This window comes from Mobula birostris, chromosome 2 (assembly GCF_030028105.1).
Source record: "Mobula birostris isolate sMobBir1 chromosome 2, sMobBir1.hap1, whole genome shotgun sequence".
Taxonomy (NCBI): Eukaryota; Metazoa; Chordata; class Chondrichthyes; order Myliobatiformes; family Myliobatidae; genus Mobula; species Mobula birostris.
Window position 1 is genome coordinate 134,482,320 of NC_092371.1, and position 27,938 is coordinate 134,510,257.

General features: G+C 41.5%; 1 protein-coding gene across 1 annotated transcript in view; it reads right to left on the reverse strand.

Moving 5' to 3' along the window:
* LOC140210924 (dynein axonemal heavy chain 8-like) overlaps nucleotides 1-27,938 on the reverse strand; it is a 504,855-nt gene that overhangs the window by 144,781 nt on the left and 332,136 nt on the right. Inside the window, exons 58-64 of the mRNA XM_072280194.1 lie at nucleotides 26,547-26,677; nucleotides 21,496-21,649; nucleotides 18,526-18,690; nucleotides 14,276-14,502; nucleotides 4,652-4,770; nucleotides 4,288-4,391; nucleotides 684-860 (exon numbers count right to left, since the gene is read on the reverse strand). Of these exons, the coding sequence (XP_072136295.1) occupies nucleotides 684-860; nucleotides 4,288-4,391; nucleotides 4,652-4,770; nucleotides 14,276-14,502; nucleotides 18,526-18,690; nucleotides 21,496-21,649; nucleotides 26,547-26,677 (1,077 nt within the window). The remainder of the gene's footprint in view (nucleotides 1-683; nucleotides 861-4,287; nucleotides 4,392-4,651; nucleotides 4,771-14,275; nucleotides 14,503-18,525; nucleotides 18,691-21,495; nucleotides 21,650-26,546; nucleotides 26,678-27,938) is intronic.

Genomic DNA, 27,938 nt, shown 5'->3' on the forward strand with positions numbered 1-27,938 from the left:
AGATTGCTGAACAGTTTATAAATACTAGCTTGTTGCTTTATTTTCTGCACCATTTATTCACTTTTGTTATTTATGGTAATTCTATACTTATTGTGCACTGTACTGCAGCTGGAAAACAACACATTTGCTTTTGTTATTTATAGTAATTCTATAGTAATTGTGCACTGTACTGCAGCTGGAAAACAACATTTAACTTCATTTAAATCAGTAACAATAAATCACATTCTAATTCTAAAAACTATTGCCACAAATCATAGTTAGAGATGCTTAGAAATATTCAATGTAAATTTAGGTGTAAGTCAAAAATGTACTCGAATGGCAGTAACCTGCTGTTGATTCCATTGGTCTTCACATGATCTTCCAATTAAGTTATGATACATCTTTAGCAGACAATCCTTGGATTTTTAGTATTATGTATTTCGTATTTTCAATTTACCGATGAATTTTCACAATTCAATTTAATAAAAACTACAGTTACTTCAGACAATGGGTTGTATTTAAAGCATAAACCTGAAATAATTAACTTTCCAGGAGTTTCAAGAGCCAATCATCTCCTATTACTTTCAAAAAAATGCATTTTGGTGTCATCAATAACAGACATGAGTAATTTTCTCTTTAGCAAAAATAATGGGGGTATATTTAAGCTGGTTTCACATCCAGTATTAATTTACCAAGATACTCACATTCAGAGCTGCCTCTGCTGCTTCTAGTGCAGGCTTTGCAGCTGTAAGTTTACCCTCTGCAACATTTTTTTCCACTGCTATCTCATCCACAATCTTCTGGGCTTTATCTTTCACCATTAGGACTTCATTTTTGACTATCTCTGCTGCTTCTGCACTCACTCTCACCTCTCCTAGCACCTATAGGATGTCACAGTGAAATTAATGAAATGCCCTCATTCATTACATCAAGATACACATCTTATATGGAAAGGTGCTGTCTGGAGACTGTAGTTTTAGCTTTCATTAGAACCACAGGAGCTGGGGAGATGCATCTCCTTGCTGATGGACGGAAACAGATTATATGTAGGATGGTAAAATTACTGGTTCAGTTCTGACCAGCATGAAAAGGTGGTGTACCTTCACAGAAACTGATTCTGATGGAAACTAAACATTATATCTATGAATACTCTCTGATGTTGATGTGCAAGGTAACATTTCCAAATTTGCAGAGATATCAAAAGGAATTTAGTATTCAATATTATAGGCACCCTATATAGCTAGGTAAGTGAATAAATCTTCTCCTTAGCAATATCCACGACCAGAGGACATAGGCTTAAGGTAAGGGATGGGGAGATTTTTAAAGTGATTTGAGAAAGAATATTTTTCACAGAGGGTAGTTGAAAGCTAGAAGATACTGCTGAGAGTGCGATGGATGAAGGAACTCCATGCTTAAATAAGCACCTGAAACACAATGGGGTACGGGCTGAGTGGTGCTAAACAGGATTACTATAGATGGGTACTGGATGAGCAGCAAGGCCAAAGAGCCCTGATTCCTTGCTGAATTATATTATAACTCTCAATGATTCTATGAACTTAAGTTCTCCTTCCACAGGTGCAGTCTGCCTTATTGAGAATTTCTGTTCTAATTCCAGATTTCCAACAATTATATTCTGATTTTGCGATTTAAGTGTTTTTAGTTTTCTTCAGCTTGTATTTACAGCAGTAGTCTTCATAGAATATAGAACTGTATGTACACAGTAAAAACGAACTCTCTTGGCCACCTTGTCTTTACTTTCTCTGAGAGTTAAGTATGTTCAGTATGTCATTGAACACTCTAATAAACTTCTGCAGATATACTGCTGGAAGTATCCTGAATGGCTGCATCATGATCTGGTGTGGCAATTTGAATACACAGGAACATAAGAAATTGTAGAGAGTAGTGGACATCATGGTCACATCCTTCCTCACCATCAGCAGAATCTACACGAGGCAATGCCTCAAGAAGGCAACATCTATCATCGAAGGTCCCCTCAATCCAGAATATGCCAGTTTCTTACAGCTACTTGTTAATAAACCTCTGGCCTGCTGGTTAATAAACCAGCTGTCTAGTCAAAACATTTTATTTTTGCCATTGTACCTGCGAGTTGTTTTAACTGCCTGACATTGCTTACTTGTGTTTTGAGTTGTGGTTTGTGCTTGTTTGATGCACATTTTACGAAAAAAACATTTAAAGTGCCAGTTTACAGTTTTCAAGCTGTGTGAAAATTTCCTGCTCAGACCAGCTGTTGGTCTGTGCAGCTATAAGGAGAGTAGAGGGAACACTGATTGAATGTCAAATCAGAACCATGAAGAGTCATGTGGCCATACAGCATGGAAACAAGCTTTTCAGCACTATCAAGTACTTATTTTACAGTAATTCCATTTTATTCTCCCCACATTCCCATCAATTCCCCCAGATTCTACTAGTTACCAATGCAGTAGGGGCAATCAACAGTTGCCAAATAACATATCAAATAAAATAAAGAAAAAGAATCGCACAAAGTAAGAAGGCTCAGAAACAAAAATTGAATTTTAATATCAGACGTTCTTAAAAATCCAGATTAATTGTCTGAAAGAATAGTATGCTAAAATTGTCTGCTCCTGGCTGAAGGCCACGATTACCTTATAAGGTAACTGGAGAATGCACCTTAACAGGTGTATGTAACAAGCAAGTAATTGATCAAATACTGAGCAAAAATGTTCAACAGATAACCATTAATAGTATTACCAATGGTCAAGTGTTGATTTTCATAGAATCATTGAAATTTATGGCAGAAAAGGAGCCCATTCATTCCATCCTCTCCACAATGATTCCTAAGCCATTTTTAATGGTCTGTAAAGGTGAATTTTCTTGAAAATTACCAAGTAATTTAAGGAAGGATGTCATCTTTATGAAGCAAATGAAGGAAGGGGCAACGTAAATTAGCCAGAGTCAGAATTCATGAAAAAACCCTTCGGATCAATGTCGCACAAAAAATACTTCCACTGCATACTCCTTTAAAAGTTGCAAGTAATTTGCATGTTTATACTTGCATGTGTTGTTAAAGTCCTTGTATTTTCAGGAAATTTCTGGACCAATGTCACAATAAGTAGTCAACTCCTTGTCATAAAATTTGTTTAATTAGAATAAAGATATAAAAAATGAATACAGCCTCTGAACTTGCTTTCACTCAGTAATCCATTATTTTAATTTTATAACAAGAAAACAAGAGTAGCAGTAATGCCACTTAGCCTATTAATTATTCAATATGATCATAGATGAAGTGGGCTGGCCTGAAATCCTTCAGTATCAGTTCTATATACACTCAATTCCTAGGTCTTTTACATAATTATCTATCTACACCTTAAATGTATCTAACGATCTCACTTTCATCATCCTTAGGGGCAGAGAATTGTTAATTTTTACTACCATTTGAAAGAAAAAATTTCTACACACCTCAGTTTTAAATGACTGGCCCCTTATTTTGTATTACTGCCCCTTCTTTGTGACTGTGTAACAGGTGGAAACATCCCAACATCTGACATGTTTGAATAAAGTCACCCCTCATTCTTCTAAGCTTCAAGGATTACAAACCTGAGTTGTCTAGCCTCTCACCTGATCAATCTCCTTTGGACAGCTTCCAATGCTTCTATATCACTTTTTAGGTAAGGGGACTGAATCTGTGAACAGTATTTCCATGTGTGACTTCACCAATACCCTGCACAACATTAACAAACCTTCCAATACTTAATCTCCAATTCTTTTGCAATAAAGGCCAAAATGATGTTTGCCTTCTTTGTTACTTGTATCTGCCTGCTAACTTCTTGTGATATTAAATATTTAGATTCTTCTAAAGACACAAAAGACTGTAGATACTGAAATCTGGAGTAACAAACAAATTCTGCAAAATCTCAGATAGTTAAGCAGCATCCATGAGAGGAAAGGTATTATCTGTAGTTTGTGTCAATCACAAGAGAATAGAGCTGCAGGAACCTGGAGCAAGAAAACAATATGCTGGTGAAACTCAGCAGATGAGTAGCACCGGTGGGTGGGGAGGGGGGAAGAAAAGTACTGATGCAAGGTTTGAACCTGCAACAGCAACAATTCCTTTCTCCCTCCCCACACCCAACTAATGTTGCTTGATCTGTTGAATTCCTCCAGCAGATTGTTTGTTGCTCCAGATTCCTGCATCTGCAGTCTCTCGAGACTTTAATTTCTTATTCAATCCAAGACTCTTATTCAGTTTACTTATGTTTCAAAGACCTTTTTGTCATCTTGGTTAATCAATGTGATATCTGAAATATTAAATGTTAAATCAATACAAACCTTATCAGCATTACGAGATGCCACGGCCAGTTCCTTTTCTTTCCCTACTAGTTCTTTAGCAAGAAGAGCCACTGACTCAGTTGCTTCCATGAGCTTGGAGAGACCTGCAATAATGTGGTTAGCCTGTTTAAAAGCTGATGTGCCTCAAAAGGATCTTGCATTTGTTTACTGAAATGAGATGTGGAAATGATTTTTTGCACTATAACTACAAAAGCAGTATCAGACATTATAGCTGACAATCACATTTTTTTCATTCACACAATTCTTCTGAACTGCTTGAGAAATGAGTGTAGAATTGATTTATTTTCAACTCCAGATAACTGCAAAAGCTGTGGCATAAATTTGTCCTTTCAAATACACCTACCCATTTGCATATGCTCAGCAAGATCGTTGATGTTCGCATGTTTCTCTGTGTAAATAGATTTATAGCTATTTATAAAAGCAAGGTAAGATTTGGGAGTTATATGTGTTCTTCTCCGGTATCTAAAAAATAAACAGAATTACTTTTTAATGTCATGTATTCTGAAACATGCTTTAGTGATACGTAAATGAGCAGTATCATAGACCTCAAAACTCATTGAATCATAGTCACAGTGTTTTATAGCATGAAAACAGGCCCTTCTGTCCATTTAGTCTATGTTGAACTGTAATTCTGCCTGGTCCCATCAACTTGCACCTGGACCATAGTCTTTCATAACCCTCCCATCCATGTATTTATCCAAACTTCTCTTGAACATTGCAATTAAACCGAAGTCCACTATTTCCATTGGCAACTTGTTCCACACTTGCACCACTCTGAGTGAAGAAGTGCCCTCCAGGTTCCCCTTAAATAGTTCACCTTTCACCCTTAACCTATGACCTCTAGTTCTAGTCTCACCCAACTTCAGTGGTAAAAGCCTCTATCTATATCTCTCACAATTTTGTATACCTCTAACAAATCTTCCCTCATTCTCCTATGCTCCAGGGAATAAAGTTCTAACCGATTCAATATTTTCCTATAACTCATGTTCTCAATTCCCAGTAACATCTTTTGTAAATTTTCCCTGTACTCTTTCAACCTTATTGATATCTTCCCTATAGGCAGGTGACCAGAACCGTGCACAACACTCCAAATTTGGCTTCACCAACATCTTATACAACTTCAACATAACATCCCAGTTTCTGTACTCAATACTTTGATCTATGAAGGGCAATGTGCCAAAAGCTCTCTCTACAATTTAATCTACATGTGGCACTACTTTCAAGGAACTGTGGACCTGTATTCTTAGATCCTCTGTTCTACTGCACTCGTCAGTGCCTTACCATTTACTACCCTGGTTTGTCCTCCCAAAGTACAACACCTCACATTTGTCTGTATTAAATTCCATCTGCTATTTCCATCCCATTATTCCATCTGGTCCAGATCGTGCTCCAAGTTTTGATAACCTTCCTTGCTGTCCACTACACCCCCAATCTTGGTGTTATCCACAAATCTACACTTCCAGTTTACCACAGTATCATCTAAATCATTAACATATTGTAGATGACCAACAATGGAGCCCACACTGATCCCTGCTGCATACCATTAATCACAGGTCTCCAGTCAGGGAGGCAACTATCAACTGTTAAGCCAGTGTTGAATCCCATTTACTACTTCAACCTGAATGCCGATCAAGTGAACTTCCTTGACCAGCCTCCCATGCGGGACTTTGTCAAAGGCCTTGCTAAAGTCCATGTAGGGATGTTTAGCCACATCCACTGCCTTTCTTTCATTAACTTTCCTGTTAGCCTCCTCAAATAAACTCTATAAGATTGGTTAGATATGACCAACTACACCAAAAGCCTTCCTATCACTAGTGAGGCCTTGTCTCTTCAAATACTTATGCAACCTGTCCCTTAGAATACCTCCAATAACTTACCCATTACTGACATCAGGCTCATTGGCCCATACTTTCCTGACTTATTCTTAGAACCTTTCCTGAACACTGGGAAAGTATTAGCCATCCTCCAGTCCTCTGGCACTTCACCCGTGGTTAATGATGTTTTAAATATTTCTGCTAGGGCCCCTGCAACTACTTCCTGCAAGGTACCAGGGGACACCTTGTAAGGCCCTGGGGAACTTATCCACCCTAATTTGTCACAAGCACCTCCTCTTCCGAGAACTAGATATGGCCATAACCTCACCACTGTTTTACCTCAGTTCCATAGACTTGGTGGCACTTCCCAAGTTTTACAAATACAAAAAATCCCCCATCTCTTTTGGCTTTATGTACCAATGACTATGCTGATCTTCAAGTGGACTATCTTTTTGCTCTTGATATATCTGTAGAATCTCTTGGGATACTCCTTCAACTTATCTGTCAGAACAACGCTCATACCTTCTTTTGGTCCTCCCAATTTATCTCTTAAGTGTTTTCTTGCATTTCTAATACACCTCAAGTACATCAGCTGTTCCCTGCTGTCTATAACTCCTTCTTCTTAAACAGGGCCTCAAGATCCCTTGAACACCAAGGTTCCCTAAATCTATTAGCATTGCCTTTTATTCTGAAAGGAACATACAAACTCTGTACTCTCAAAATGTTACTTTTGAAGCCCCCCCCCAACTTACCAAGCATCCCTTTGCCAGAAAACAAGCTATCCCAATCCACACCTTCCAGAACCTTTCTGATCCCTTTCTCTGACTTAGAATGTCAACTCGAGCACCATACAGATCCTTCTTCATAATTATCTTGAAACATACCACTGGGAATCTCGTACCCATCCACAGAACCTCCTCTATCTGTTCCCCTAACCAATGAATCTCCTTTCACCACTGCTCATCTCCTCTCCCCTTCCCTTCCCTGCCAGACTCAGTGTCAGGGGCCTGATGGCTGTAGCTTCTCTGCTAGGTCAACCCCCAAAAGCATCCAAAAGCAGGAGTGAACTGCACTGGCTGCCTTTTCCCGTTCACTCTTTGACAGTCATCTACTCATATAAGTTACGTGAAATTTAAACTTCCTAATTTTCTATAATTTATATCTAATGCTGTTGGAAGTTATTTATGAGTGAATCCTGGAAGGCTTTATGGAGAGGACACAGCAGCACAGTTGCACACCTACTACAGCTGCAGCTTGAAGGATCAAATGGCCTATTCCTATTGCCATTTTCTATTTCTAAGAGTGGGGCTTGAATCAAAAAGAACTTGTGAATCAGAACTAATAGTGCTGCAGCTACTCCAAGTAATACCAAAATGAAAGAAATTTTACATTGAAATTCTCACCAATAATGACAACCGTATTTGCAAAAGACATTGGTGAGGTTATACTTGAAATACTGAGTGCAGTTTTGATCACCACATTATTGAAAGAGATTCACCAGGATGCTGTCCGAAATGGAGGGCTTCAGTTACAGGGAGAGATTAGATAGGCTGGGAGTGTTCTCACTGGAGTGGAACTGGTTGAGGGGACACCTTATAGGGGTATATAAAATTATGAAGCATCATAATTTTATGAGCAACCCTGGGGACATAGGTTTAAGATGAGCAGATTTAGAGTAGAGAAGTCTAAAACTACAGGGCACGTGTTTAAGATGAGAGGATAAGTACTTAAAGGAGATCTGAAGTTCAAGTTTTTTTTTACATGGTGGGTAGTAGTAAATGGAATAAGCTACCAGAGGAAGTGGTAGAGGCAGGTACGATCATTGTGTTTAAAGTGTGTTTGGACAGGTATATTGATAAGTAAGGAATAATCAACACCAGGGGTGTGTAAAAAGAGCTGGACAATCTACACCGGGGTACTTTTCAATCAGGGCGGCAATCGAGATTTTGAAGACAGTGTTTTGTGGCAGTTTCTCTGAGTTGAGGAATGACTGATTAGCAAGAGGCAGAGCATAAAAAGAGCTACCTTTCAGTCAGGTCTGCTTTCAAGATTTAAAAAGCAGAGCTTCGAGTTGGACAATCCACACCAGAAATGTGTAAAAAGGGCTACTTTTTAACTAGGGCAGTGATCGAGATTTTGAAGGCAGAGTTTCGTGGCAGTTTCTCAAAGAGGAGGAGTGACAAATCAGCAAAAGGAATTCATTAGAAAGGTCCAATAAGAGTAATTCAAATGGAAATGGAGTGGCCATTCTTTTGGAGTGCCAGTCTATGGAGTGGCTTTGGCTCATCACACTTAGGCAAGATTAGGCTTCGGTGAGGTAGACTGCCTTGTAAGTTACTCCCTCTCTCTGTTCATTCCTCATCTATTAGTGCATAGTATAGTGAAAATGGCTGCAGGTGCAGTGTTTTTTACGGTGTGTGGGATGTGGGAGGTCTGGGAGGTCTGGGAGGTCTCCATCTGCACCAGCTGGACACAGCTGAAGCTCCTGAGAGAACTTATTAAGGACTCATATGTGAGAACGAGGGGGTGATAGACAAAAGCGACAGGGAAATAGTTACCCCTAAGTTGCAGGAGACAGGTAACTGGGTGACTGTCAGGAGAAGGAGGAGAATTGCACAGCCAGTGCAGGGTACACCTTTGGCTGTTCCCTTCAATAATAAATATATAACTTCAGATACTATGGAGGGGTATGATGTAACAGGGGAGAGCCACAGTGACTGTGTCTCTGGCACTGAGTCTGGTGCTGTGGCTCAGAAGAGCAGAGAGGTGAAAAGGACTGCAGTGGTGATAGGAGATTCCTCAGTGAGAGGAACAGAGATGAGGTTAGGGTGGTACATTGCCTCACTGGTGCCAGGATCAGGGATGTCTCAAATCGTGTCCATGACATTCTCAAGAGTGAGGGTGAGCAGCCAGAAGTCTTGGTACATATTGGTACCAATGACATGGGTAGACAAGGTGATGAGGCCCTGAAGAGAGATTTTAGGGAGCTAGGAAGAAAGCTGAGAAACAGGACCTCCAGTGTAGTAATCTATGGATTGCTGCCTGTGCCATGTGCCAATGAGGGTAAGAATAGAATGATTTGGCAGGCTGAGGAACTGGTGCAGGGGATAGGGGTTCAGATTTATGGAACACTGGGCTCTCTTCTGGGGAAGTTAAGACCCGTACAGAAGGGACAGGTTACACCTGAACCCGAGGGGGGTCAAATATCCTTGTGAGCAGGTTGGTTAGAGTTGTTCAGGTGGGTTTAATCTAATTTGGCAGGGGTATGGGAACCGGAGTGATAGTGCTGAAGATGAGGTATTGGTTCATAAACAGAGGCAATGTGTAGTGAAACTCCTACCAAGGCAAGGCTGATGATAGGGAAAATAGCAGTCAGCTGGATAAGTTGCAACATAAAATGTGGACAAAATCGAAAAAGGTGAACACAGGTCTAAAGGTGTAATATTTGAATGCACACAGTATATGAAATAAGGTCGATGAACTGGTAGCACAGTTACAGATTGGCAAGAATGATGTTGTAGGTATCACTGAATTATGACTGAAAAAAATTATAGTTGTAAAGTTAATGTCCGAGGATACATATTGTATCAAAAGGATGGGCAGGAAAGTAGAAGGGGGTGACATTGGTAAAAAAAAATGAAATTAATCATTAGAAAGAGGTGACATAGGGTCAGAGGGTGTTGAATCGTTGTGGATAGAGTTAAGGAACTGCAAGGGTAAAAAGATCCAGATGGGAGTTATATACAGGCCTCCAAAAAGTAGTAAGGATGTGGTCTATAAGTTACAACAGGAAATAGAAAATGCATGCCAAAAGGACTATGTTACAATAGTCATGAGCGATTTCAATATGTTGGTAGATTGGGAAAATCTCCAGATTCTAAGAGGGAATTTCTAGAATGCCAATGAGATGGCTTTTTAGAGCAGCTCACAGTTGGGCTCACTAGGGCATCAGCTATTTTGGACTGGATATTGTGCAATGAACTGGAGTTGATTAGAGAGCTTGAGGTAAAAGAACCCTTAGGGACAAGTGATCATAATATGATCAAGTTCACCCTGAAATTTGAGAAGGAGAAGCTAAAGTCAGATGTATCAGTATTACAGTAGAGTAAAGGGAATTACAGAGGCAGGAGAAAGGAGCTGGTCAGAACTGATTAGGAAATAACACTGACAGGGATGATGGCAGAGCAGCAATGGCTGGAATTTCTGGAATCAATTTGGAAGGCATAGGATGTATACATCCCCCAAATGGGAAGAAGCATTCTAAAGGCAGGTGACACAACTGTGGCTAACAAGGGAAGTCAAAACCAACATAAAATCCAAAGAAAGGGCATATAATAGATCAAAAATTAGTGGGAAGTTAGAGGATCGGGAACGTTTTAAACACCAGCAGAAGGCGACTAAAGAAATAATAAAGAAGATAAAAATAGAATATGAAAGTAAGCTAGCCAATAATATTAAAGAGGATACCAAAGGTTTCTTCAGATCAAAGGTAAAAGAGAGGCGAGAGTGGATATCAGGCTGCTGGAAAACTATGCTGGAGAGGTAGTGATGGGGACAAGGAAATGGCGGATGAACTAAATAAGTTATTTGCATCAGCCTTCACTGTGGAAGACACTAGTAGAATGGTGGAAATTCCAGCTGTCAGGGGTCATGATGTGTGTGAAGTTACCATTACCAAAGAAAAGGTTGTTGGGAAACTGAAAGGTCCGAAGGTAGATAAGTCACCTGGACCAGATGGTGTACACACAGGGTTCTGAAAGAGGTGGTTGAAGAGGTCGTGAAGACATCAGTAATGATCATTCAAGAATCACGAGATCCTGGAATGATTCCAGAAGAATGGAAAATTGCAAATGTTACTCCATTCTTCAGTAAGGGAGAGAGGCAGGAAAAAAGACATTATAGCCCAGTCAGTCTGACCTCAGTGGTTGGGAAGGTGTTGGAGTCGATTGTTAAGGATGTGGTTTGGGGGTACTTGGAGGCATATGACAAAATATGCCGTAGTCAATATGGTTTCCTCAAGGGAAAATCTTGCCTGACAAATCTATTGAAATTCTTTGAAGAAATACAGTGCCTACAAAAAATATTCCACCCACTTGGAAGTTTTCATGTTTTATTATTTTACAACATTGAATCACACTGGATTTAATTTAGCTTTTTTTGACACTGGTCAACAGAAAAAAACTCTTGTGTGTCAAAGTGAAAACAGATATCTACAAGTTGATCTAAAGTAATTACAAACCTAAAACACAAAATAATCGTTTACCTAAATACTCACCCTGTTTAATATGAAACACCAAATCATCACTGGTGCAGCCAATTGGTTTTAGAAATCACATAATTAATTAAATGGAGATCACCATGTGCAGTCAATGTGTTTCAATTGACTGCAATAAAAATACACCTGTATCTGGAAGGTCCAACTGCTGGTAAGTCAGTATCCTGGCAAAAAAACTATACTATGAAAACAAAAGAACATTCCAAAATATGGTTATTGAAAAGCACAAGTCAGGAGATGGATTCAAGAAAGTTTCCAAGTCACTGAATATCCCTTGGAGTACAGTTAAGTCAATCATCAAGAAATGGAAAGAATATGGCACAGATGTAAATCTGCCTAGAGCAGCTCGTCCTCAGAAACTGAGTGACCGTGCAAGAAGGGGACTTGTGAAGGAAGCCACCAGGAGACCTATGACAACCCTGGAGGAGTTACAAGCTTCAGTGGCTGGGATGGGAGAGACTGTGCATACAACAATTGTTGTCCAGGTGCATCACCAGTCGCAGATTTATGGGAGAGTGGCAAAGAGAAAGCTACTATTAAAAAAAAAATCACATGAAATTTTAGCTAGAGTTTGTCAGAATGCATGTGGGAGACTCAAGTCAGCTGGGAGAAGGCTCTATGGTCTGATGAAACCAAAATTGAACTTTTTGGCCATCGAGCTAAATGCTATGTTTGGCATAAGCCAAACACTGCACATCATCAAAAACCCTACCATCCCTACCATGGTAAGCATGGGATGCTTCACTGCAGCAGGCCCTGAAAGACTTGTGAAGGTAGACGGTAAAATGAATGCAGCAAACTACAGAGAAATCCTGGAGAAAACCTGATGCAATCTGCAAGAGAACTGCAATTTGGGAGAAGATTTGTTTTCCAGCAAGATAATGATCCCAAGCATAAAGCCAAAGCTACACTGGAATGGTTTAAAAACAATAAAGTTAAATTAAAAAATGCAAACACGAGGAAATCTACAGATGCTGGAATTTCAAGCAACACACATAAAAGTTGCTGGTGAATGCAGCAGGCCAGGCAGCATCTCTAGGAAGAGGTACAGTCGACGTTTTGGGCCAAGACCCTTCGTCAGGACTAACTGAAAGAAGAGCTAGTAAGAGAAGTTAGAAAAGGGCTGTTCACGCATGATCCCCATGCAATCTAACAGGGCTTAAGCAGTTTTGTAAAGAAGAAAGAGAAATAATTGCAGCGTCCAGATGTGCAAAGCTGGTAGAGACCTATCCACACAGACTCAAGGCTGTACTTATACAATCAACTATTTGGTGTTTTATATTTGTCAATAATTTAGATCACTTTAATCTGTTTTAATTTTGACACAAAAATAGTCTTTTTCTGTTGATCAGTGTTAAAAAAGCCAAATTAAATCCAGTGTGATTCAATGTTGAAAGAAAATAAAACATGAAAACTTCCAGGGGGAGAGTGTGAATACTTTTTATAGGTATTGTAACAAGCAGGATAAACACAGGAAAATCGGTTGAAGCTGTACTTGGATTTTCAGAAGGCCTTTGACAAGGTGGCACAAACGAGACTGTTTAACAAGCTACAAGCCTATGGTATTACAGGAAATATTCTAGCATGGATAAAGCAGCGGCCGGTTGGCAGGAGACAAAGAGTGAGAATAAGGGAGCCTTTTCTGGTTGGCTGCCGGAGACTAGTGGTGTTCCACAGTGGTCTGTGTTGGGACCGATTCTTTTTACGCTATACATCAATGATTTGGATGACGGGATTGATGGCTTTGTTGCCAAGGTTGCAGATGATACGAAAATAGGTGGAAGGGCAGGTAGTTTTGTGGAAATAGGGAGGCTACAGAAGGATTTAGACAGATTAGGAGAATGGGCACAGAAGTGACAGATGGAATACAGTGTTGGGAAGTGTATGTTCATGCACCTTGATAGAAGAAATGAAAGGTTTGACTATTTTCTAAATGGAGAGAAAATACAAAAAATAGAGGTACAATGGGACTTGGAAATCCTTGTGCAGAATTCCCTAAAGATTAATTTGCAGGTTGAGCTGTCATTTCAAGAGGACTAGAAAATAAAAGCAAGGATGTGTTGTCGAGACTTTATTAAGCACAGGTCAGGCTTCACTTCGAGTATTGTGAGAAATTTTGGTCTTCTTGTCTTAGAAAGGATGTGCTAAAACTGGAGAGAGTTCAAAGGAGGTTCATGAAAATAATTCCAGGATTGAATGGTTTGTCATATGAAGAGCATTTGATGGCTCTGGGCCTGTATTCACTGGAATTCAGAAGAATGAGGGGTAACCTCATTGAAACCTATCAAACAGTGAAAGGCCTTGATAAAGTAGACATGAGGACGATGTTCCCTGCGGTGGGAGTATCTAAAATGAGAGGACACAGTCTCACAATTTACGGGTGTCCTTCTAGAATAGAGATGAGGAAGAGTTTCTTTAGACAGAGAGTGGAGAATCTGTGGAATTTGTTGCCACAGGTGGCTGTGGAGGCCGAGTCTTTATGTATATTTAAGGCAGATGTTGATAAAGTCTTGATTGGTCAAGCCGTGAAGGGATACGGTGGGGGGCAGTGTAAGGCAGGAGATTGGGGCTGAGGAAATATAGATCAGCTATTATGAAGTGGCAGAGCAAACTCGATGGTCAAATGGCCTAATTCTGCTCTTTTAACTTATGGTCTTATGGAATAGAGGGGTATGATGCAAACATAAGAACGTGGGATTAGTGAAAGTAGGCAGCTCAGTCACCATTAACGCATGAACATTAATCATGATTCTATGACTTTTCAACAAACATTTCATCCAACATTTTAATTAAACTTCCTCATTTTCTAGCATAAAAATTATCCCCATTACAGAATCAATTGTTTTTAATTGTCACTAATAAATCAATCAGAACATACCTTTGAAAATAGTCCTCACAGGTTTGATAGACTTTGTCATGAAAGACACCCATTGTTGCTACCAGATGGTTTTTAACCTCTTCTGAACAAACAATATGAAAACCAGAAAGAAAATAGCTGGAGACAGCAACCAGAGCCTCTCTGGGCCAACGACTGAACCAGTCCATTGTGCAGCCTGAAATCAGGCCAGGGAACTTGAGTGCTCGAGATCGAAATTTTTCACCAACCTAACATCAAAACAAAAGAAACAATGTACATACTAAATATATATAACAGGCTTTGTAAATACCTTTGATTCACTTTACATGTCTTCCTAGTTATTAGGTGCCATGATGGAGCCTAGAATAGTGTACTTTAGGAGCCTCTTGTTGGCCCTGTGAACATTGTGGCCAGCTACTGGACACTCCTGAATGTAATCAGAGCCTTGATACTGGAGGATCCTTCTGGAAGGAGTTTAGGAGGATTAATGGTGCCTAACAGTGACTCCTTTGCTTGTGTCTTTGGAAACAGCTCTATTTCCATCTTTAATATCTCTATTTTTCCCTTTCAGGGTCCTTTTAAAGACCCTGACCTGGAGTTACATGCTGACTATGGTTCTTTGTGGGAATGGGACCCACTCTCAGGGTTTCATGAATGGCCGTCGTTTGGCACCCCAAGGGCTTGGCCTAAGAGCTTTGCTCGCCTTCGAAGGACTGAGATTTCGTGGATCTGGAGATGGGAGGGATTGGAGATTGGTGCCTCTGCAGGATATCAGTATGTCATTGGAGATCGATGATCTCTGGCTGTGTGCCCAAAGACCCGAGATCTTTGGGCACAGGGCTCGGAAAAGGTGATGCGACGGACTTTTAGTATCGTAAACCAATGAGTTGTTTGTTATGAAACCGCACTGAGACTCGGGATATACCCTTTCGGCTATTTTCTGCAGTCTGTTCAGGACCACGCAGGCGAAGACCTTCCCAACGATGCTCAGCAAGGAGATTCCCCTGTAGTTGTTACAGTCGCTTCTGTCCCCTTTGTTCTTATATATGGTGACAATGTTGCAGTCTCTCATGTCTTGCGGCACTGCTCCCTCTATTCAGCGCTGGCACAGTAGTTCGTGCAGGTGGTACAGCAGGACGCCCTTTGCGCATTTGATGGCCTCTGGTGGAATGCCATTCAATCCTGGTGCCTTCCCAGTGGGAAGGCTGTCGATGGCTTTACTCAGCTCTTCGGCAGTCAGCAATGCATCAAGTTCCCCCATGACAGGCAGGTATTCCACGGCGTCTAGTGCACTGTCCGAGATGCTGTTTTCTCTGGAGAAGAGTTCAGAGTAATGGTCCACCCATCTCTCCATCTGCCTGCCTTTGTCATCAATGGTCTCACCTCTTATGGTTTTCAATGGTGATGTCTTGCCCTGGGTTGGACCGATGGCTTGCTTGATTTCCTCGTACACTCCATGGATGTTACCTGTGTCAAATGATGACTGAATGCTTTCGCATAGTTGTAGCCAGTAGTCATTTGCACAGCCTCTGGCTGTTTCCTGGGCCTTGCTTCTTGCTGTCTTTAGTGCTTGCAGTGTTGCCTGGGTGGGGTGGCGTTTGTGCTCTAGTAGTGCAACACGCTCCACCTCGATAATAGCGGTGAGCTTACTTGAGCTCACTTCAAACCAGTCCTGTGTCTTGCCCCGTTTCTTCCCGAAGGCCTTGAGTGCAGTGCTGTGGATAGTGTCCCTGAGAGAGTCCCATCTCTGCTGAACATCTCCTTCTGATGGGTCTGCAAGGAGAGAATCCTCCAGTGTGAGCCTGAGACGCATCCTGGACGTCAAGTGGACTGACCGAGTCACCGAGAATGAGGTCCTGGCCCGCACCCAGACACCCAGCCTCTTCACTTTGCTCCAACAACGCCGTCTCCGCTGGCTGGGCCACGTGCACCGCATGTCAGATGGCAGGTTCCTGGAAGATCTGCTGTACGGGGAACTGGCCTGTGGCAAGACAGCACAAGGGTGGCCCCATCTTCGTTTCAAAGATGTTTGCAAGAGAGACATGAAGTCACTGAACATGAACGTCGAGAGGTGGGAGGACATCGCAAGCGATCGCTCTCACTGGAGGCTGGAACTACACAGAGGTCTAAAAAGAGAAGAGAAGCTGAGGTTTGCTGCTGAAGAAAAGCGCACTCGTCGGAAAAACAGCACCAAGACAACACTGGAGGACAGCGCCTTCAAGTGCAGTCGCTGCATCCGAGACTGTCACTCCCATGTGGGCCTCTACAGCCACAACAGACACTGTTCTACCAACACAGACTGAAGCAAGACTTTTCAAGCCCAGATCCATGGTCTCGCGAGACTAACGGATGCCATGTTTGTTATGTCTCCCCTCTTGCTGTGAAACGGGGACACCTCTTTCTCCAGGGTTGATGAGGTTAGTGATGGTGGCAGACACAACTTCTCCAGAGTTCATGGGGTTAGTGATGGTGTTGGAGACAATTTCTCCAGAGTTGGTGAGGTTAGTGATAGTGTCGGAGACAACTAATCCAGAGTTGATCGAGAATTGATCTCTACAGTATACGACTGGTCACAGTCTTCTGATATGAAAAGCAAATCTCTTCCTCCTACTACTCAGCCAGTTTTGTCTCAAGTAGTCTAGTTTCACTGGACCCTGTGTGCCGGAAGCTTCTGGACCAACTTGCCATGCAGGATTTCTCTAAAAGGCTATGCTGAAGTCCATGCCAGCATCATCATCTACTCTGCCATATTTTGGAAGACATGACATTCATGACATTCCCTTTGTCCTCTCTACTCCCTCCCTTTCCTTGCATGTTAGAAGAAGAAGAAGAAGAATATCTTTATTGTCATTGTTGTGGAGCAATGAAACACAGTTTAGCAGCTCAATGTTTTGCAGCATGACAAAGAATATATACATAAAATAAACTCTAAAACCTCAGAAGTGCAGTCCAAAATGAATAATATATGGATGGGGGTGGGGGGGTAGGACTATTGCACACCTGCCACTCCTGGAAATGTGATGCATTTAGCTGCTGCCGTCTTAGGAGGGGGGCAGGAGAAGGGAAGCGGGTGTTATACATTTCACTGCTTGTGGGTAGAAGCTGTTAAGAAGTCTCTTTGTTTTCGTCCTTAATGCTCTGTATCTCTTCCCAGAAGGTAGAGGGGAAAACAGGTGATATCCAGGATGAGTGGGATCCTTTGAAACACAAGTAGCCTTCTTTTGAAGTCTGCCAGTATAAATGTCTCTGAGGGAGGGTAATGTTGTGCCAATAACCCGCTCTGCTACCCTCACCACCTGCTGCAAGCCCTTCCTGTTCTGTTCTGTGCAGCTGGCAAACCACACTGCACAGCAATGCGTCAGGAGGCTCTCTATAGTTGTCCGTTAGAAGTTGATCAGCAGGTGATAAGGGAAGAGAGCGTGCTTTAGCTTCCTTAGGAAGTAGAGCCTCTGTTGGGCCTTCCCCACCTGATAAGAGATATGGGCAGTCCAGGTGAGGTCAGCCGAGATGTGGACGCCGAGGAACTTGAAACTCTCTACTCTCTCCACCTCTTTCCCGTATATGTGCAGAGCAGAGTGCTCGATGCGCTTTGATTTCCTGAAGTCTACTATCAGCTCCTTGGTTTTTGTGATGTTCGAGTCCAGGTTATTATGACAACACCATTCTGTCAAATGCTGTACCTATAGGCTGTCTCATCACAGTCTGATATGATACTTATTAGGGTCTTATCGTCAGCAAATTTGACAATGGTGTTGGAGGAGTGAATGGTAGGGCAGTCATGGGTGAAAAGAGAATAGAGGATAGGGTTGAGAACACACCCCTGTGGTGTACCGGTGTTCAGGATGAGAGTAGGTGATGTGTGTTCTCCCATCCTGACACTTTGGGGTCTGTTACTCAGAAAATCCAGTATCCATGAGCACAGTGAACTGCCAAGGCCCAGGTTGCTCAATTTCTGCACCAGTTTGTAGAACACTTCGATTTTAAACTTTTCCTCTTCCAAAGTCATCAATGGACTTTGTTCTAAAATGTTAATTTATTTAAGCTGAGTGTCAATCTTTCCTTGACCTTCAATATTCAAAAAGACATATTTCAGGCATGACAACATGGCCCAAGTACCAGCAGTGGCAAGCGTAGGGCATTTACAAAACATATAGGAGCCCTTATTTCACTTTCACATCAATACAGAAATCCTGAGCAGATAGAAATTCTGGTTCTAAACAAATTAAAAACATTGTCTAGTTACAAATCATTGATAATAGCAAGCCACTGACCGGAGATAGGCAGAGGACGACATGTAAATTCCTCCGTGCTCTTTTTATAAAATATTCATATAGGTTGTCAAAAGTGGGAGGAACACGAGGAGCTTCTTTCTTCATCGGTGCAATAAGTGACTGAGTAATCTCATCAAGCTCCTCCCGTGCAAATAAGTTTGACACCTACCAAAGGAAAACAAGACAACAATTCAAACATGATAATGGCTGCAATTATGATTGGTTCAGGCAACTTATTATGATTGGTAAAAATTATTGTTTGAGTTGCAATTACTTTAGATGGATTTATTTAATTGTCACAATACTTGGTACAGTGAACAAGTTATACTTCAGGTGATCCATTAGATTTCAGCAAAGTTCATCAAATTGCCCATACAGTTCAGAAGGTCACCACGCAGCCCACTCTACATGTGCTGGGTTTTGAGGGAGTCTGGTTGGAGATAGTCCGGAAGCTTTCATCACGTAATCTCTTCCCATCAACCAGCTTCGAGCATAGATTACCAAACAATTGCTTGCTTGCTGCACACAAACTACACAGTGCAACTTTGGAAAATATTCTCCAATAATTACGAAGATTATGGAAGATCAATTAGATTACTCCAGTCTTGTCAGCTTAAAGGCAGTTGTGGAGCCAAAGCCCAAAAATTCTTCTACTTTTTTTTCAGATGTTGAAGCTCCTCTGCATGAAGATCGGGGCGAGTATACTAGAAATGGAATATTCTGATCTGACATTCACGATTGTAATCAAGGGCCCTTCATCCACAATTACTAACAATGGCAGAAAGTAGAAGTCACTCACTGAGTGATACAAAGTAGGTTGTAGTGTTAGGAAGGAGAGATGATGTGAGGGGAGAAGACTGTGATGCAGGATGTAGATTTTTGGCAGAGAGATGGCTGATCTTAGGAGGAAGACTGATGCCCTGGTAAATGATTAGGAAATTGGGAAGGTATTCAAATCTAAGAAGTGGCTAATAATGTGATTAGCGAGGAGATCAGCAAGTCAAATGGAAAATCAGAGCAGAGTAGATCAATCAAGGTATTAAATAGGATCCAAATCGCTGTAGTGGACAAAAAATATTTGCAGAGGTGGTGGTGGGGCAGTTAAAATGGGGTAATACTCCTGATATTAAAAAAAAATTTGGAATTTAGTTTGAGGAGCATTGATACATTTTTTGGGTTCCTTCATTGCTGGGCTCTTTTGTGGTAGCCATGGAAGGGCCTTTAATGGATTCTAGTTGCTAGCTACATCTGCAAGTAAGGCCAGCACTTTTCTCAATCATGTATGCACAGTAATAAATCAGTCTTGTACTGCACGCCGAATGACAGTTTGGCATTTGGCAAGCAACCTCTGAGTGCATACATATCACAGACATGAATACTGGGACCATAGTTTGGAAAATGTGCTATATGCCAGGGAAACAAATAATCAAGATGTCATTTGAAATGTAAGCTTTTATTGCATGGGAGATGCAGTAAAGGAAGACTTGCAGCAACAATACAGGTTTAGTGGAACCATGTCCAGAGTATTGTGTCTTGATTTGGTCTCCTTATTCAAGATAGGCTATACCTGTACTTGCCTTGGAGCAGTGCGACCTAGGTTCACTACATTTATTCCTGAAGTGAGGAGGTTATCTCATAAGGAAGAAGTGGCAAGAAATGGGCTGATTAGAGAAAGGGTAGAGCATTACATAAAATGTTAGAAGTACTCACTGAGCCAGGCAGCATCTGTGAAGGGAAATGGACAATCGGCATTTTAAGCTGACATCTTTCATCTGGACTGAAAGATAGAAGGGAAGCAGCCAGCATAAAAACGATGGAGAGAAGGGGTGGAGCAAAAACTGGCAGGTGACAGGTGGATAATATGTTTGAAGAGCAGGAGAGCAGCAGGGATTGCATAGGGGGAGGAGTGAGAATGAGTCTCACAGAATTCCTATCATAGAGAGTAAGAAAACTTCTTCAACACTGTTCTATCTTGAAGAGACTTTGCAGTGGACTAGCAAAAGGAAGGCAAAAGAGACTGCAGATGCTAGAATCTGGTGCATAAGACACAAGGCTGGAGGATCTAAGTGGGTCAGGGAGGATCAGTGGACTGAAATGGACAGTTGATATTTCAGACTGAGACACTGCATCTGGACTGAAAGACAGTATACATCATTGAAGGGAAGGAAAGGAGCAAGAGCACAGAAGCAATAGGTGGATTCAGGTGAGGTGTAAGGCAGGTGGAGGAGGGAAGAAAAGAAATTGTGGCAGATGCTGGGAAATGATAGAGAAGGTGAAAAATCTTTCTTCAATCCAAAATCTGCCCTTCCCAATGGTGAACTCCAGCTGCCATGGTTCTGGCCCAAGGCAGCTCCAATTGATAAAAACTAATCATTAGCTGATCACTTCATGAAAAAGTATTTGCATATTTTGCTGTACTTCAGTGGTAAGATTTCATGACACAGGATTTGAATTTCTGCAGAAAGGTAATACCTTAGGTAAGATTTTGCTCTCTAAGATATCATTAACAAGTAGTTAGACATGGGATCCACACACATAGCATGCTAACAATTATATTAATCAGCTAATAAAACACTTGAGAAGATTTTTCTTTTTTTTATTGTCTAGTTTGTTGCATCTGAATGTGCAGTTACAAAGGGAAGTAAGAATATTTAAATCCACCTGCTGGATGAGAGTGAAAGAGAAAGAAACTACAAGACACAACATGAGATGATATCCTATATTTGTAAAGATGGCTATAAATAGTTAATAGAAAGTGAAGAATGATGTAGAATTACGAAGAGGAGGAGCTGAATTTGAGAATTACAAAGAGGAGGAGCTGAGTGTGAAGATTGATGTAGATTAATGAAGAGGGGGAGCTGAGAGCTAGACAGATCATATTACATGGCAGGGCAGACCTGAGGGGCTCTATGTCCTTTACATGGACCTATTTTGTATATTCTTACTACAAATATTTAAGAAACTACGTACCTCTCCTGAAGAGAGCACGTTGTTGAGATATTCAAGAAATGACTCTTCCTTGATTTCATTATCAGTGAATATGAAAGTGATGCCCTTCCCTTCTGCTCCAGCTGTTTTGTACAGTATCTTCAAGTCATCCATCAGATTGCCAGCATTATATGCTCTGAAAGACATAATGAAATACGTATATGAGGGGTGATTGATAAGTTCGTGGCCTAAGGTAGAAGGAGACAATTTTAGAAAACCTAGCACATTTATTTTTCAACATAATCCCCTCCTACATTTACACACCTAGTCCAGCGGTCGTGGAGCATACGGATCTTGGACCTCCAGAAAGTGCCCATAGCAAGGGTGACTGATAAGTTTGTGGCCTAATATAGAAGGAGATGAGTTATACAGCTCTCGTTACATGCACATGCAGTTCAACTCTTTGAGTGATTCTGCAGGAAGTTTGAAGTTAATAACTCATCAGGAGTGATTGATAAGTTCGTGACCTAAATTAGAAGGCGATGAGTTATTAATTTCAAACTTTCTGCAAAATCACTCAAAGAGTTAGATACTAGACACTAGAATACTAAAGCACAGTACAGGCCCTTCGGCCCTCGATGTTGTGCCGACCCATATATTCCTTTAAAAAATGTACTAAACCCACACTACCCTGTAACCCTCTATTTTTCTTTCATTCATGTGCCTGTCCAAGAGGCTCTTAAATACCCCTAATGTTTTAGCCTCCACCACCATCCTTGGCAAGTCATTCCAGGCACCCACAACCCTCTGTGTAATAAACTTACCCCTGATGTCTCCTCTAAACTTCCCTCCCTTAACTTTGTACATATGCCCTCTGGTGTTTACTATTCGTGCCCTGAGAAACAGGTACTGGCTATGCCTCTCATAATCTTGTAGAGCTCTGTCAAGTCCCCTGTCATCCTTCTATGCTCTAAAGAGAAAAGTCCCAGCTCTGCTAACCTTGCCTCATAAGGTTTGTTTTCCAACCCAGGCAACATCCTGGTAAATCTCCTTTGCACCCTCTCCATAGCTTCCACATCCTTCCTATAATGAGGTGACCAGAACTGAACACAATACTCTAAGTGCGGTCTCACCAGAGATTTGTAGAGTTGCAACATGACCTCTCCACTCTTGAGCTCAATCCCCCTATTAACGAAGCCTAGCGTCCCATAGGCCTTCTTAATTAGCCTATCAATCTGTGCAGTGACCTTGAGGATTTGAACCTCAAGGTCCCTCTGTTCATCCACACTCTTAAGTAACCAACCATTAACCCTGTACTCAGCCTTCTGGTTTGTCCTTCCAAAATGCATCACCTCACACTTATCCAGATTGAACTCCATCTGCCACTTTTCTGCCCAACTCTGCATCCTGTCTATACCTTCTTGTAACCTTCAACAACCTACAGCTCCATCCACAACTCCTCCAATCTTTGTGTCATCCGCAAACTTACTCACCCATCCTTCTGCCTCTTCATCCAGGTCATTTATAAAAATCAAAAAGAGCAGGAGTCCCAGGACAGATCCTTGCAGCACTCCACTAGTCACTGACCTCCAGGCAGAATACTCTCCTTCCACTACTACCCTCTGCTTTCTTCCTTTAAGCCAATTTTTTATCCAGACAGTTGACCTGCATGTGCATGTAATGAGAGCTGTATAACTCATCTCCTTCTACCTTGGGCCACAAACTTATCAATCACCCAGCTGTGGACACTTTCTGAAGGTCTGAGATCCGTATGCTCCACGACCGCTGGACTAAGTGTGTAAATGTAGGAGGGGACTATGTTGAAAAATGAATGTGCTAGGTTTTCTAAAATTGACTCCTTCTACCTTAGGCCAGGAACATATCAATCACCCCTCGTAATATAGCAACAGTAACAATGCTTATTTGAGCAGCACCTTGAACACAATCTAAGGAGAGACTGGATTAGCTGCTCAAAGATAGTCTGGTGTTGGAAGGTATTCAATGCAGGATCCAATACTCATTTCAGGTGCAACAATTGAGAATATACTGCTGATAGCACTGCAATTGCGAATATATTTCTATTACTTTTCAAGTGAACTGCTGCAGTCTCTATAATGTACCTTCAGAAAAATGAATGTAACCCAGGTAAACAAAAACAACTTTAAAAAGAGGCTACAAAGCTCAGGTCCTAAAATACTGATATCTGGCATATAAAATTCTGAAAAAACTAGAAAGGTTGAGCGGCACCTGTTGGGAGAGAGACTGAGTTAATGTTTCAAGTCAAACTGAAGAAAGAGGATAAATCTTTGTCACATGTTACTCAGATTGATATATTAATAACGACCATCTCAATAATCACACAATCCTTGGTATAACCTTAATTTACCAAATAAACTCAAGTTAAACTCAATTATACTACCCAACTTACAACAAATACGAACCATTATTTTAATTGCTAATCATGTATTGAATTTTCCTCAGCTTCATTTAGATATCCTCTGATATTGTCTACATTAACTTAAATAATTGTCACATTGGAGACACGTATGAAAAGTAAGAGCCCATTCAGGGTAATTTGACAAAATGAACCTGAAATCGACGTGGTGATACAGGGCAGAGGGTGATGATGAAGGCTGCTCTTGTGACTGGAAGTGTGTGACCGGTGGTGTACCACATGGATCAGTGATGGAACCCTTTTTGTTTGTCATTTGCATTAACATTCAGGATAGAAATGTAAACAAAATGGTTAGTAAATTCAAATATGAATCAAAAATTGATGGTGATGGTATTTGGCTACAGAATCATACTGATGAATAGGAAATATGGGCTGGAGTTTAGAAGAATGAGGGGGGATCTCATTGAAACCTATCTAATATTGAAAGGCCTAGATAGAGTGGATGTGGAGAGGATGTTTCCTATAAGACTATAAGCCCATAAGACATATGAGCAGGATTAGGCCATTTGACCCATCGAGTCTGCTCCACCTTTCAATCATGGCTGATCCTTTTTTTTCTCCTCCTCAACCCCATTTCTTGGCCTTCTCTCCGTAACCTTTGATGCCATGTCCAATCAAGGACTTGACAACCTCTGCCTTAAATACACCCAATGATCTGGCCTCCACAGCTGCCTGTAGCAACAAATTCCACAAATTCACCACCTTTTGGCTAAAGAAATTTCTCTGCACCTCTGTTTTCAATGAATGCCCCTCTATCCTGAGGCTGTACCCTCTTGTCCTCGACTCTCCCACCATGGGAAACATCCTTTCCACATCTACTCTGTCTAGGCCTTTCAACATTCGAAAGGTTTCAATGAGATCCCCGCACCCCCCATCCTTCTAAATTCCAGCGAGTAAGACCCAGAGCCATCAAATGTTCCTTACCTTACCTACTACCCCATCAGACTCCATACCCAGCACTTTATACTCTGTAACTGCTGCCATCTACAATGGGACCCTTACACCAAGCAAATCTTTTCTCCCCCCCCCCGCCCCCATTCTCTGCTTTCTATATGGTTCACTCTCTTCGTGACTCCCTTGTTCACTCATCCATCTCCACTGATCTCTCTCCTGGCACTTATCCCTGCAAACCGGTCACGTGCTACACCCGCCCCTACACTTCCTCCCTCACTAGCATTCAGGGCCCCAAACAGCCCTAGCAGGTGAGGCAACACTTGTCAGAGTAACCTACTGTATCCGGTATGCCTAGTGTGGCCCCCTCTACATCGATGAGACCCGACAAAGATTGGAGGACCGCTTTGTTGAGTACCTTTGCTCTATCTGCCTCAAAAAAACAGGATTTCCTGGTTGCTATATCGATTTAACTTCCCAATTTGACATGTTGTTCCCTGGCCTCCTCTATTGCCGTGATGGGGCCACACTCAGGTTGGAGAAGCAACCCCTAATATTCCATCTGGATAGCCTCCAACCTGATGACATAACCATCAATTCTCAAACTTCCAGTACTTTCTTCCTCCTCCCTTCAATATTAGTGGAGGAGTCTAGGACCAGAGGGTACAGCCTCAGTATGGAAGGATGTCTCTTTAGGACAGAGATGAGGAGGAATGTCATAAGTCAGAGAGTGGTGAATCTGTGGAATTCATTGCCACAGACAGCTGTGCAGGCCAAGTCATTGGGTATATTTAAAGCAGAGGGTGATGGTTTCTTGATTAGTAAGGGCTCAAAGGTTAATCGAGAGAAGGCAGGAGAATAGGGTTGAGAAGAATAATAAATCAGCCATGATGAAATGGTGGAGCAGACTTGATGGGCCAAATGGCCTAATTATGCTCCTATGTCTTATGATCTTTAGATGAAAAAGCTGAGAGGGCATCTGATCAGGTATAAAAATTATAAGAATTATGTAAGGTAGATATGAATATCTTGCCCCTTAGCAAAGGTATCTACATATATCAAGAGGGCATAGACCTAAGATAAGGGGCAGGAGATTTAGGTGGAACCTGGGGATTCTTTTCTTCACCCAGAAGCTGCGAAGTGGGGAAAATGTACCCAAGTCTATTCAACCTCTCCTTGTACACCAGAAGTTCCATCTGCGGAACCTGATCTTTGCTGTATTTCCTCTTTGGTAAGTACACCTTTCCTTAGGTAAGAGAACAAACTATATCTAACACTCTAGGCATACTCTCACCAAGGCCCAAGATAACTGCTGGAAGAACTCCTCACTGTTGTTTTCATATCCAACAAAGGTTATTAACCATATAGTATTAATTTGCAGAGAAAGAAGGAGGAGAACACAAAGGCAATGTCCATGATGGAATCAAAACCAAGAGAAACTGAATAATATAAGTGGTGGTGATACAAGCTGAGAAGGAGAATATTAACAACTAGCGATTGTTTAGCTGGGATCCAATGTAGCAAAGCAAGCAATGGGATGATGGGGGACAGGATGGATTGTACCTGAAGTGAGAATAACCTTTGCTTGATCTTATTAAGGAATATTTTCAAAACTGTGAAAGAAATTAAGTACAGAATGTTTATTGAGTGGACCATTGCCCATTTCATGACTTTGCAAGAAAATTGATCTAGTTTAGTCTGTGAATGTTGCCTACTATTATAAAATGCTGCAATTTGTTGCATATACCTTGTTAAAGTGATCTGAAAGATTTTGTATCCAGCAATGAAGGATGCCAACTTTGTTAAGCTTTGTTTTCCAGAACCACCAACTCCAACCAGCAAAGCATTTCCACAATCTGTTCGAATTATACGAGATATCTGTAACATAATTTTTTTGTAGTTTTAGAGATAAAGACTTTTCTCTGTTAAAGCCACAGTGTAAACAATCAAGGCTGATCACTGTCACTGCAGCACAAAAGCAAAGTATCAAAGCCAATTTATTTTTCATTCACAGTCAAATGTCATCCACTTTATCTCCCAAGGGAATGCTCTGCTATCATTCTGGTAGTGCTGTAATTCCACTTCAGGCCAACGTCAGGCAGCCACTGAAGGAGCTGAACACCATGATCAGCAGTCACCAAACAGCACACCCAGATGCCTTCCCTATCATTGCAGGGAATTTCAACCAGGACAACTTGAAAACATCTCTGGACAACTTGAAAACGTCTCTGAACAACTGCACTGTACCACCAAGATATCACCTGTGGAGCCAGAGAAGCCAATGCACTTGACCACTGTTCTACCACCATCAAGTACACGTACTGTGCCATTCCACACCGAACTTTGGAAAGTTCAATCACCTGGCTGTACTTCTACTCCCAGTGTATATGCAGAGACTAAAGACTGCAACACCAGTGGTGAAAACCAAGGAGGTATGGTCAAGGGAAACGGAGGAACGCTTACAGGACTGTTTTGAGTCGGTGGACTGGACAGTATTCAGGGATTCGTCTTTGAATCTGAATGTATACGCCACATTTGTCACTGACTTCATCAAGACCTGTGTGGATGAGTGTGCATCTTCGAGAACATACTGGACAAACCCAAACCAAGAGTCGTGGATGAAGTAGGAGATTCATATTCTGCTGTGGGCTAGATCTATGGCATTCAAAACCAGTGATCCAGACCTATACAAGAAGTCCAACTATGATCTATAGAAGTCTATTGTAAAAGCAAAAAAGCAATTCCGATTGAAGTTAGAGACAGAATTGAATGCACATCAGCACTGGCAGAGTTTGCAGGCCAATATTTCCTACAAAGCAATGCTTCATTCGCAGATGAGCGCAACACCTTTTTTGCAGGCTTTGAAAGGGAGAATAAAATTACACCCGTGTGAATCCCTGCAGCATTTGATGGCCCTGTGATCTCTGTCTTGGAGGATGACTCTGGAACATCTTTCAAGAGGGTAAACTTTCATAAGGTGTCAATCCCTGAAAATGTACTTCGTAGGGTACCGAAAACCTATGCCAATCAACTGGCAAGAGAGTTCAAGGACATCTTCAGTCTCTCTCTGCTGCAGCTGGAGGTTCTCACCTGCTTGAAGAGGGTAACAATCATACCAGTGCCCAAGAAGAGCAGGGTG